We start from the raw sequence: 11813 nt of genomic DNA, 5'->3' as shown, positions 1-11813 counted from the left end.
GCACCTGTCTGCTCAGAACAAAGCCCTCCAGCCATCCTTTTTGCAGAAGATTCCTCAGGATGTTATCGGAGCTCTTATATGAAAGGAAGCAGACCACCAACCAAGACAGTTTCACACCAGGAGTTTGAGCCAAAGGAAAACCTACCCAGGCAAGTTTTTCTCTCTGCAATGATTCCATGGGGAAAACCTGAAAGGTCTGAGGAGGACGTCCCCAAATGTCCACGATGCATACACATCTCCTGAGAGATGCTTGTGAGAGGGCAAAATGCTGCACCCCCCCCCCAGCTCTCCCTCCCCAGTCCGCCTTCCAGGAGCCGGCAGCCCAGAGGTGCCAAGCAGCAGTGGGGTTTCTGCATCCCTTCCTCCCCCCAACTCCTAGGGAGGCCTCTGCTGCAGGTGATGACCTTCTCCAGAAATCCTGCTTCATTTTGATTTTGGGCAAGTTGGCATCAGGAGTGGGGCAAGAGGCACAGAGAGGAGTATCAAAGTGGCAGAGAAGGTGATGCCAGGCAGACATGGCGGAGGCAAGGCCAGACAACGAGTGAGAAAGGATAGAAATATTCAAGAAAGTAAAGAAGCAGAGGGGAAGGTACAGGGCCCAGCGTGGAGGAGGAAGAGGGTGGTTTTGAGGAAGAAAGTGGGAGGAGGTGGGACGAGGGGCTCAAGGGTACCCTGTGCCCAAAATGGACCTCCCAGAAACTGGAAGCTGGCTCCCCTCCCTCAGCAAGACCAAAGGGCCAGGCTTGTCAGGAAGTAGACAGACCGCTTCCTCCGAAGAATGGTAGCAGTGTAGAGCGGAAGGATACTCCAGGGTCCTCCGTCCAGCCCCCTGCAGTGCAGGAATCCATGGCAGAGAAGGCAGAGGAGCCTCCAGCCAAGGGTCTCCTGCCCTGCTTGCGCCAGGAGACGCACAAGTCTCCTTCCACATGACCATGGCAGCCTCCGGGGAGCTCTGCTCAAGACGGGAAGGCAGGGCAGGCCGGCCTCTTGGCAGCAGTCAGAACAATCGCAGCAGAAGCTGTCTTAACCTGCTTTTTTACACTTAAACCTGCAGTGCTCAGAGCGGACGTCAAAGGGAACTGCGCTTATTTGGGACGGCAGTGAGTGCAGCCCAGCCTCAGGGCTCCACAGATCTCAAGAGGGCGAGCTGCTGGGACTCTGGCCAGGTGCCACTCCAAAGCCACAGGTCTTGCACAAAAACGAGCAGAAGTTTATTGAAAGGTATGAAGGTGAGCAGGTAGGCACTCACCTTCGGCACAGAGGGGCTAAGAAGTCCTTCTGCATTTCACAAACTGTTGGGTGAAAACACAAGCATTTGGGGTGGGGAAACTTCAGCCCTGAAGCAGGCGATGGCCATCATGCCAGTCCCAGAGGGTAGGCCACGCCAGCCGTGCTCCCCTATTTCCGCCAAGCTAAGTGGTGCTGCCACCCCCCAGGCACCATCCCTCACGCTTGGGGGGGCACCTTGAGTTGACAAATGAGGGTCACCCCTCCAATTCCACGCCCCACAGGGCCTTAGAGGGACGAGTCACAATCACGCCACGCAGGACATTTGTTTTTAAGCCTCAGTTTGGTAAAACCCTCGATAGCTTGCAAGTGCTGGGGGTGTGGGGTGATGGCTGTTGCAGGCCTGCCCTTTGGCCCTGGGCAGGTGGAGGGAGTAGCCTCGCCCACAAAGCGGCCTGCCAGTGCAGCCCCTTCCCACACCTCCAGCTTGGCCTGAGGCCTCCTCTGCCCCAGGAAACCCCGCCCTGTACAGAAGCACAGCTCCTCTTTGCCACTCAAGCTGGGCCCAGGGCCTGATCCTGCTGCTGCTGCTGAGCTGTGAGGAGGGTGTGTGTCTTCTGGCTCACAGGCGCCTCCCTGGCTTGGCATGGGAAGGGTTCACACTTCCGGCTGTGTTGTCAGGCGAAGCTGCAGGCCCACTGGCAGGTGGTCTGAGAAGGTGGCCAGGCGAGTGATGAAGAAGAACTTCTCCACAGCCTGGAAGCAAGGGAGGGGGGCGGAGAGGGACCATGAGGGCAGGGAGGAGAGTGAGCAGAGGTGGGAGCCCCTTGGGCACCCCTGCAACACCCACCTCCTCAGTTCATGAGCAAGAGAGCATTTAAGCCCCCCCCCCCCGGGCACTGTGCACTTGCAGCCTCTGCCTGGCGCCCCCCAACTCACCGTTTTCAGCTCCAGGGGGTTGAGGTGTTCCCGGTAAAGGATGTAGTCAATGCGCCGCCCCGCGCTCAAGGTCACCGAGGGGTCGGGGGTCCCGTCCTCCGTGATGGGGCCGGCCAGGTACTTCCGCCGCCCCTTGGGCTCTGTGAGGGTTCTGAGAGGCAACGGAAAGATGTGTCCAGCAGGAAGGGGCTGTGGGTCTCAGGGCAGCCCCTCCTGTGGGGTCCCGCATTGGGACACCTCATGCTGATGGTCCACTGCAAACGGCCCCAGAAAAGCCCACCCAGCACCTTGCTCTTCTTCAGAGGAGGGCTCCCCCCCCCACTGCTCCCAGCTCAACATGGAAAAGACCATGTGCAAAGTCCCCCCCCCGCAAAACCCAAATTTTATCCTGTCAATTTTGCCACTGCCCACACCCCAGCAAAGGAAGAAAGCAGCCGCCACCCCCAGCTCTGCCAAGTCCAGCAATCCTGCCATGGAAGGAACCCCCCACCCCAGTTCAGCCCCTCACCTCTGCATGCGCTTTGGGGTCGACACAGCCTTGCTATAGATCTTCAGGTAATTCATCAGCGTGCCTGTGGGGGGGAGGGACAGTTGTCAGTTCAAGGTGTGGCACTTTTGCACTCTTCCCCCACCTGTTCATCCTTGCGCCACAGGGCAGAGTGCAGGAAGGTCAGGAAGCAGAGGCAAGGCCAAGGTGGGGCAGGCATGCTGTGGGGGGGGGGCAGAGACCCACCGATAACCCAAGGCTTGTCCTTCCGGGGTCCAATGCGGCACGGATCTGTGTAGACGTTGAAGATCTCATGCACTTGCTCCAACGCATCCCCTGTGGAGAAAGGAGCAGGGAGGGAGGACGGCAGGTGAGGGGGAATCCTCAGGCACACACCCCTTGCCAGCCCCCTCCAGGAACCCCACCTGCGTACCTGTTGAGCAGTTGTCAAAGTTGAGGTCCCCACAGTAGATGTCGAAGGCCACAATGTCCCCGGGCTGAGCATTTGCATCCTGGAATTGCTGGGCCCAAAACAGACCCAGAGTCAGCTGGTCGAAGCGGACCTGGCTGTCAGCTGGGAGAAAGTGGGAGGAGGCGTCAGCCCAAGAGGGCACAGCAAGGGGGGGGGAGGCGGAGAGGCCTGAGGGAGCCTCCCTCTCCTGCCGGGATGTGGGGAGAGCAGAGCAAGAGGGCAGGAGGAGGAGGCGGCCAGGGGAGAGACAGGGTGGGGCAAGCACACAAGACCCTGCTGGGTCAGGCCTATGGTCCAAGTTGGTGGCTCTTGCTGCTTCCTGGGGAAGCGAGTGCCACAGCTGAACTCTGCTCTGCATGAAGGAGGACTTTCTTTTATCCATCCTGAATTATTATAATTATTAATGTAATTTATATACTGCCCTACACCCGCAGGTCTCAGGGTAGTTCACAGGATAAAACCAGAATATAAAATTCAAAAAGTACATAATCAAAATAAAAACAACAACCACCCAATAACCCCCAACACATTTTAAAAGGGCATAGGATGTCAATCAAATCAACCAAAAGCCTGGTTAAAGAGGAACGTTTTTGCCAGGCGCCTAAAGATATATAAGGAAGGTGCTAGGAAAACTTCCCTGGGGAGAGTACCTCACAGACAGGGAGCCACTGCAGAGAAGGCCCTGTTTCTGTGTTGCCACCCTCCGAACCTCTCGAGGAGGGGGCACACAAAGGAGGGCCTCAGAAGATGACCTCAAGGTCTGGGTAGGTTCATATGGAAAGAGGCGGTCCTTGAGGTATTGCGGTCCTGAGCTGTTTAAGGCTTTATAGGTCAAAACCAGCACTTTGAATTGGGCCCGGAAACTAATGGGTAGCCCGTGCAGCCGGAGCAGGATCAGTGTGAGATGCTCAAATTGTCTTCCAACATGCAGCTTTGCTGGATGTCCACAAGGTATGTTATATATGTTGTCATGTGAGAGAGGGAGAAGAAGACACCCTCTCCCCATCCTTCACTTACCTTCTGGAGCGTGCATGTGGGTGCAGTTCAGGTACCCCACAATCCTTTGCCCTTGGGAAGCTCCCAGTTGCACCTGAGACACACAGGAAACATGGCAGGTCAAGCATCACCGAGGGAAACCTTCTAAGGGGAGGCACTCCAGGGAGAAAACAGATTCCAGCAAGCAGCCCCGAGACCATCTTGGTCCATTCTCCAGCCCCCAGGAGACCCCCTTGCAGACCTCCTGGAAAACAACTCCCGCCTCTAGATGAGGGCAGAATCTGCAGAAGGCACAGGCAGTTGTCATCGTCCCCCGCCCCCTGCCATGCTTCTGAGGACCCCCACTCAAATGCGCCTTTTGCTAACTCTGGGGCTGCTGTAAGGGAACCCCAAACACACCCCAAAGGCAGGAAACAGAACCACTTTTCCTTTTGCAGCTTCCACACCTGCAAGCGTGCACCCGCACCCTCGCACTCGCACACCGGAGCAACTTTCTGATCAGGTTCAGCTTGGTCTTCCAGTTAATGTTTGCCAAGGGCTGGAGAAAGTGCAAATCTTGGACAAACAAGAGTGATTTTCATTTCGGGCAGGGAGGCATGTGGAGGGCAGGGCTGGGAAATCCTCGGACCCGTGGAGAACATTTTTCCTGGAATGGGTCTTTAGGGTGTGGGATGAGACCAGTTCTTGGTGCTGCTGCTGGGCCCCAGCGGTGCTGGCTCTGCGCCTGCCAAGGGCACCTGCTGAGCCCAGAGATCCATTTCCAGGCAGGGAGGAGGGTTGCCACGAAATCAGGAGACCTCCTTGTGGTTGCCCAGCTGCAAGAGAAAGCACCCCCACCCCCGCTCAAGGACTCGCTGCACGCACAACCTAGGTTTGAAGCGTAATCTGTTAAGGGTGCTGAGAACTGTAGCTCTCTGAGGGGGTAAACCAGTTCCCGGAATTCTCTGCGGGAAGCCACGTGCTTTAAATGCACAGAGAGAAGCCCTGCAGCGGATCAAAGGGAGCGTGGGAAGGACGGCTGCTCCCCAGGCAATCTCTTTGCTCCCTGGCCCCCCCTCCCGGTTCTGGGTTCCCATGCTGATCAGAAAATGGCAGCCAAGTGACAAGCTCTCTTTGGAGGTGGCTGCACCTAATTCAGCCATGTCCCTGCTGGCACGGGAAGTACAGGAGCAGCAGCAAGGGCACAGCACTGCCAACCTTCCTTAGCAAAGACTCCTGCCAACGCAACAGGACCCTCGATGCTGCCTGGTCCTCCCAGGACTGCCTGGGGGCAGCCGGCGCAGCAGCCCTTCAGCACCCAGTTCAGCCCTCCGGAAGTGAAATGGCCCCTCCCATGTCATTTCCTTCTGTGCCAGAGACTTTGAGGGGGGCATTGCTAAGGTTCAGCATTAGTTGTGGGTCCCATAAACGAGAAGCAGGAGTCCTGCTTTTAGGAGAGAGGGGAGAAGAGGCAGGCAGGCAGGCAGGCGGAGGGCTTCCCTGCTGCGGTCACAGAAACACCCCACAAGAGAGCAACATGGGGGGCTGCCTTTTCAGAAGCCAAATGTAGGTCTGTCTAGTGTAGAGTGGGAAAGAAGCCCCAAGGGTCATCTAGTCCAACCCCAGAAATCAAGCTTATTGTATTAATTTACAAAACCCTGAACAACTAGGGTCCTGCCTGAACCCTCATATCCCAGCTTGGTTACTGAGATCATCTGCAGCGTCACGGGGGGAGCTGTTGTTTGACAAGAAGATACTGAGCCTTTAGTGTCATGGGCCCAGTCCTGTGGAACTCCCTGCCACTAGAGATTCAGCAGGCACCTTCTGTTTCAACTTTTAAATACCTGCCGAAAAATTTTCTATTCCGCCAGTTGAGAGAACATCTCCCACAATGGTCTGCTGGTGTTTGTTTTTAATTATTTTGCTTTCAACTTGTTTTTATGTTTATGATATATTTCTATGACATAGCGGTATGGAAATATTGTTGTAAATAAACAAGCAAGCAAGCCAAGCAGCCTCCCTCTCTCCCCCCCCCCCGCCTCTCACCTGCACACAGAGCAGCCCTTTGGCGCTGAAGGCGTCCTCGCCAGTGCCGTTGGGATAGCAGTGGTACTGCACGGCCAGGACTGGGTAGCGGCTGGCCAGGAAGAGCCCGCTGTTCAGGAGCTTCAAGGCCGAGCAGCCCACCACCCCGAGGGTGCCCACGTCGTAGATGATGTGCTCATAGCAGGGGGCGAGGAAATGGCGCACCTGCCCCGAGGCCTGCCGGTCAAAGACCTCCTGCAGGCACACAACGTCCGCATAGGGGGGAAAGTGGGTCGTGATCTCCCCGGGCGACCCGGCAGCCGCTCCTTCCTCTTCGAGGGGCACCTCAAGTATCACATCCCCGCTGAGCTGAGGGGAGCCCTGGCCGGACCGTGGGGGGCTGGCCTCCATGGACCCATACTTCCTCACGCCCGAGGGGCTGAAGCCAATCTGGAAGTCCCCCCGGGGGCCTGGCTCGTGAGACGGTGGGGAGCCACAGGCCGCCCGCGCCAGAGCATGGCCGATGTGCTTGGCACGCCACTGCGTCCGTGACAGGTTGCTGAACTTGGCCAAGCCAACGGGAAGCAGGCAGAGGTTGCCGCTGACCACACTGAAGGTCTTTGCCGGGCCGGGGAGCACCCAGGGGTCTGGCGGGGCCTGGTTCGGCGTGTGTTGGTAGGCAAAGGGGCGGCGGGCGGCCTGCAGGGGCAGCCACAGCAGGAAGGCCAGCAGCGAGAAAGGGGCAGAGAGGAGCAGCAGGGGCACCAAGACGATCCCCTTGCCCGCCGCCTCCAGGGCATAGGGCACCCCGTGCTGGTGTTCTTGCTTTTCCTGGGTGGTCTGCTGCAAGGCCAGCAGCTGGTTCACCAGCCAATAGCTGGGGAAGAGGATGTGCCGCAGCACAGAGTCCATGGCCGCCAGGACACAGTTGGAGTAGGGCGACTCTCGCAGACCCATCCTAGGGCTGCAGCAGCAGCAGCAGGGCCTTCTGAGGGGGGCTGCTCCGGGCCCCAAATGGATCCTGGGTGGCCGGCCTCTGGGTCACCAGGCCTCTTGGCTCTGGGCGGCCGGATCCTGTGGAAGAGAAGTGGTAAAAGTGAGAGGCTACTCTGGCTAAAGGAGGGGGGTCTTGGGCTGAGCGATGTGGTCTGGCAGTTCGATTCTGCCTCCTTCCTGAACTCTAAAGGGAGCAGAGTGAGGATGGAGTCGTTTTTTGAGGGGAGAGGGTCCAACCAGGACTTTGAGCAGGGCAGAATTGGAGGAGGTGCTGGAGGGAGGAAACCAAACTGGCCCTCCTCTTCGCGCTCAGCCACCGTTTTTTCAGCCCTACATTTGAAAAACGCCTTCTCAACTTCAGCTCTTTTTTGGCAGTTGGAACACAAGGAGCATTGAGGGGGAAATATCAGAATAGATAAAATGCCGGAAGGGCGAAGAGCACGTCAAGCCCCAAGGGCCTGATCTCCTTCCAAGCGTCGCTCTGCAGGTGCGCCTCGCAGAGAAGGCTCTCCAGTTTCTGGGGCTAAATAAATGCTCTTTGAAGCAGATGCAAAGAGGGGGCGTCCCAGGGGGAGAAGGTGCCCCCGTGGGGGGGGGGAGGCTGGGCTGAAGGTGCTGCTGCTGTACAGCCTCCACACTCCCCCCACCTCGGGCAGACGGGATGGCTGCCCCCTCCCCGGAAAGCGGGTCTCCCGCAGATGCCTCACCCGCCTCTCCACCCAGCCACCTCGCGCGTCTAGAAGCGGAGGAGTCAGCGCGCCCGGCCGCCTCCCTCTGGGCGCGCCTCGCCTCTGGCCCCGGCAGGTGAGGACTCCGAGCCGGGGCCGGCCGGCCAGCCGCCCGCCCCCTCCAGGACCCGCCTCGGCCTCCCTGCTTGCCCGGCGACCGGGGGCGGCGCTGGCTGGCGCGCCCTCGCACCTGGCGGGCGAGTTAATGGTTAGCTCGCTCCTCCCTGCGGGCCTTGGAAGAGACGCTCCGGCTCGCCCCGTCCAACCTTGCACGATGCAGGGCGCGCAGCGCAAGCATCCCGGGCACTTCGTGGCGGTTGAGGGCGAGCCCAGCAGTTGGCACCCGCAGGGCGCGAGGACGCGCGGCCGCCGCCGCACGACGAGGGCGGGCAGAGAGGAAAGGAAGGGGGATCCTGTGCCCGCCGCCCCGACAGCCCCCTTGATCCAGGCGGGGAAGAGGAGCCCCCCGGGAAATCCCCACGGAGCTCACCGCCTCGGGCGCCACCCCGGGCGGAGGCGCCCGCCCGCCTCCTTCCCGTTGCCGCGGGCGGGAGAGAGAACGGAGGAGCGCGGCAGGGAAGGGAGGGGCCCCGGCCCCCAAGGCCCATGGGCAAAGGGCCTGCCGCCACCCCACTTGCCCCACATCGGGGCAGTTCTCTGCTCTTCCAACAAAGCAGCCTAAATGTCTTTTTCAGGAGAGGGCGCTTCCCCTCTCCAGGGACCACTGCCACACCCCCCCAATCTACCCCACTTCTACTGGACACCCCTTTGCACCCACGCCCCTCCTATTGTTTCATTGTATTCATTATATTCTATTTATCCTATTAACAATATAACAGTTAAAAGTCCTTAAACTGAAGGGGAATACTTCCAAGGCTGGTTGAAGAGGATTATCCCTAACCTTTACCTTGCTGCAGTTCTAGTCCCCGCTCGGCCATGAGGCTCCCGGGGTGAGCGTGGGCCACTCACCACCTCTCAGCAGAGGCAGATTGAGGGGAGCGTGTGTCGCTTGAGCCTCAGGGGCAGAATGGAAGGCAAGAGGTGGAGGGGCATCAGATGATGGCATCACGAATGACGCTGCTGAAATTTGAGAGCCCAAAGTCCAACGCTGCTCCCAGCCTAACCTTCCTGACAGGGTTGTTGTGGGGGATTAACAGGGGGGGGGAGAGAGAACCACGTGTGCCACCTGGGAGAAAGAGGTGGCACAGAAATGCAGTAAATGAAAAGAGAAAAGTGGACAGCGCTGAGCTAGAGGGACCAAGAGCCTGGATCTAAGGCCGCTACTTGGAGGCTGCGCAGCAAACCTGCCCTGGGACCCTCCTGCTCCTCAGGAGCCCTCACAATCTCCTCCTCCCCCATATAAGCCTCCCGTGGGGCACCCCTAAGAGAGTGGGCAATGCTGGTGGACCTGGGTTCAGATCCCTTCTGGGCTGTGCCGCAGAAACAACAGGGACCCGTTTGACCAGGTTGTGGGTTTGAGTGAGCAAAGCAATTTGGACGCCACGAGCACAACAACGTCAACATCCTTGTCATTAGAATTCTCCTAATCATCCTAATTACCGCAATTCCAAGGCACAGGCAGGCCTGCTGAGTGCCTTCGAGAGCAAGCACACCTGAGCCTGTGCTGGTGAGCGGAGGCCAGAACATCCGCTCTTTTTTCACATTCATGAGCTGGTGTAATGGCAGCACTTTTTCATTGACATACCACATTGGTGGGGCTGCCAGCTGAGTGGCTGCTGGATTCTGGAATGGAGAGGGGGAGGGGAGAGGTGCAAATGTGCCAGCAGATCCAATCTTGCTGAAGCATTTGCACTGCGCCATCCTCGTCCCTCCATCCCAAGATGCAGCAGTGGCTCAGCTGGAGAGAGGTCAGGTGAGCAGCGCAGGCCATCCTTTTCCCATGCCAAGAGCCTCCTCATAAGAGGCTGGTTACAGCTGGATCAGTCCAAGGGGGGTGTGTGACCCACCTAGTTCAGCACATCCTGTTTTCCTCAATGGCCAACCAGACTCCCCATTCAGGGAAGCCACCATTGCAGGAGTTTGAAAAGATGACCCTCAGGATCCCTTCCAATGCTACAGTTCTATGAAAGAGAAGCGCATGAAGACCATAGAATGGTATCACTGGAAGGGACCCAACAGGCCATCTAGTCCAACCCCCTGCAATGCGGGGATCACAGCTAAGGGCTCCAAAGAAAATGTTGCTCATGGAAGTAAAAATGCAAAGGCACCATTGGGGTAAAGCAGCAAACCAGATAAGATAAATGCTTTCCTAGTGTGTCCAAAGGAAGAGAATAATAATTAGGTCTGTTTATCAGCAGAGAAGATGAGATATAAAGATACACAGAGTGCACCGAACCGTTTTTGTATTCAAGGAAGAGGATGTGGTTGCTAGAGGATTAACAGAATTACCACAGGTCACGAGGTGGGCCAGACTTGCGTGCATGCTTATAATTATTTGCAAACTGCTTTTTACATATGTCTCAAGGCCAGTGCTTTTTTACTTTAAAAAATGTTTAGGGGTACTCTCAATTTCCTACTCATATTGAAATACTGCCCCTCAATGAGGCCAAACTTAGATTCACAAAATGTACCCCTGCGTCCCCCCCCCGAGAAAAGCACTGCTCAAGGCCATTGACAGGTGTCCCACCAAAGTGACTATGCGACCATGGGACTCCAACTCCCAGCAGCCCCAGCAGCCAGCCTCCCCCATCCCTGGCCTTCACAGAGAACCAGTGCAGGGAGAGCCGTTTGGGCCCCTCCTGCTGCAGGGGCTGCTTAGGAGTAAACTAGCACCAGCAAGGGCCAAGAGGAGGAGTCACATTGCACAACACCTCCACCTGCAAGCTATGGCCAAACCCCTCTGGTTTTGAGCCACGTTTGAGAAGCAGTGGACTCTTCTTCATTGGAGGATTTTAAACATAGGTTGGGTGGCCATTTGCCAGGAACTCGCCAGCTGTGATTCCTGCATTTCAGCGGGTTGGACTAGATGACCCTTGGCAGTCCCTTCCAACTCCACAATTCTATGAGAGCAAGTTCCTTACGGATCTGAAGCCAGAAGGGGGCCCAGAAGGAGGTTCAGATGAGGCTGGAGGAACGAGCCTTTCCCCCCGTGCCCTCCTGGGCATGGACAGACCTCCTCTGCCCCCACCCAAAGCACTCACCTCTCTGGGTGCTTGTCCAAAGCGGTCCAGGGGTAACCGGCTGGCTGCTGGTTGGGTCCAGCTGAGATCCTCCCCAAGAGCACCTGAGAGGAGAAGGCCTGGTGGGGAAGTGAGGCACAGCTGGGATCTAGGCAGCTACTCTAGGTGTCCTGTCATGTGTTCTAAATAGCCGGGCACTCAGTCATGCCTCATTGCGATCCAGCTGCTTTGCTAGAGAGCTCCTGAAGGGCAGGCGCTTTGGGCAATCCAGCTCAGACCCAGCGGCTGACTAACAGGTCTTGCACCCGGACTTCCTTCAGCTTCCTGGTTTGATTGCAGATTAAATGCTGCAGAGCTACAAATTCGCAGGAGCCTGCCCAGAGGTAAAAGGTCTAATTACGGTCTCACGTGAGGAGGTGATGATGGCAGTGGTGATAAGGCAGCTCATGTGCTGCAGCCAGAGTGCAGTAGCAGGCGAGTGCAGGGGAGGCTTTTACACTCCAGGGAAAGAGGGCGTTCTCTCCAGGCAAACAGTGTTCTGCCAAGCTTCAGATAATGAGATGCAGATTATTTAGGAGGGAGCACATCCCAGTCATAAACACATTTGCCTGGAAGCAGATTTCCCTCTTCCTCTTTCCTGGCATGGCATTGAGAAAGTCATCAGCATCAAACGTATGTTAGCAGAACTCCTTGCCACCACACTCCACTCCTGATGCCATGCTTGGTGTTTGTAGCTGGCAGAATAGCTGACACACACCTCCACCGGCCGGGTCATGCAGCATTCAGGCCCGGAAAGTACCGTATTTTTTTTCTCTATACGACTC

At 57.3% G+C, this 11813-nt stretch overlaps 1 protein-coding gene across 1 annotated transcript; it reads right to left on the bottom strand.

The window, feature by feature from the left end:
• Positions 1-1651: 1651 nt before the first annotated feature.
• Positions 1652-11472, bottom strand: LOC309374573 (sphingomyelin phosphodiesterase 5-like). Its single transcript, XM_081919617.1, has 8 exons — positions 11011-11472; positions 6147-7199; positions 4143-4215; positions 3087-3227; positions 2900-2989; positions 2675-2738; positions 2167-2317; positions 1652-1983 (listed from the first exon to the last, which is right to left on the bottom strand). Exons 2-8 carry the CDS (start codon positions 7080-7082, stop codon positions 1885-1887), a joined length of 1554 nt encoding a protein of 517 aa, XP_081775743.1. The 5' UTR covers positions 7083-7199; positions 11011-11472; the 3' UTR covers positions 1652-1884.
• Positions 11473-11813: the final 341 nt, after the last annotated feature.

The sequence above is a fragment of the Podarcis melisellensis genome (assembly GCF_964234715.1).
Source record: "Podarcis melisellensis genome assembly, chromosome: 7".
Taxonomy (NCBI): Eukaryota; Metazoa; Chordata; class Lepidosauria; order Squamata; family Lacertidae; genus Podarcis; species Podarcis melisellensis.
This window is presented reverse-complemented; position numbering and strand designations above follow the sequence as displayed.

Coding starts and splice junctions, on each gene's coding strand:
- LOC309374573 (XM_081919617.1), bottom strand. CDS start 7,082: ATGGGTCTGCGAGAGTCGCCCTACTCCAACTGTGTCCTGGCGGCCATG. Junction 3,228..4,142: donor CCACATGCACGCTCCAGAAG/GTAAGTGAAGGA, acceptor ACTTTCTCCCAG/CTGACAGCCAGGTCCGCTTC. Junction 2,318..2,674: donor ACCCCAAAGCGCATGCAGAG/GTGAGGGGCTGA, acceptor GTTGCCTCTCAG/AACCCTCACAGAGCCCAAGG.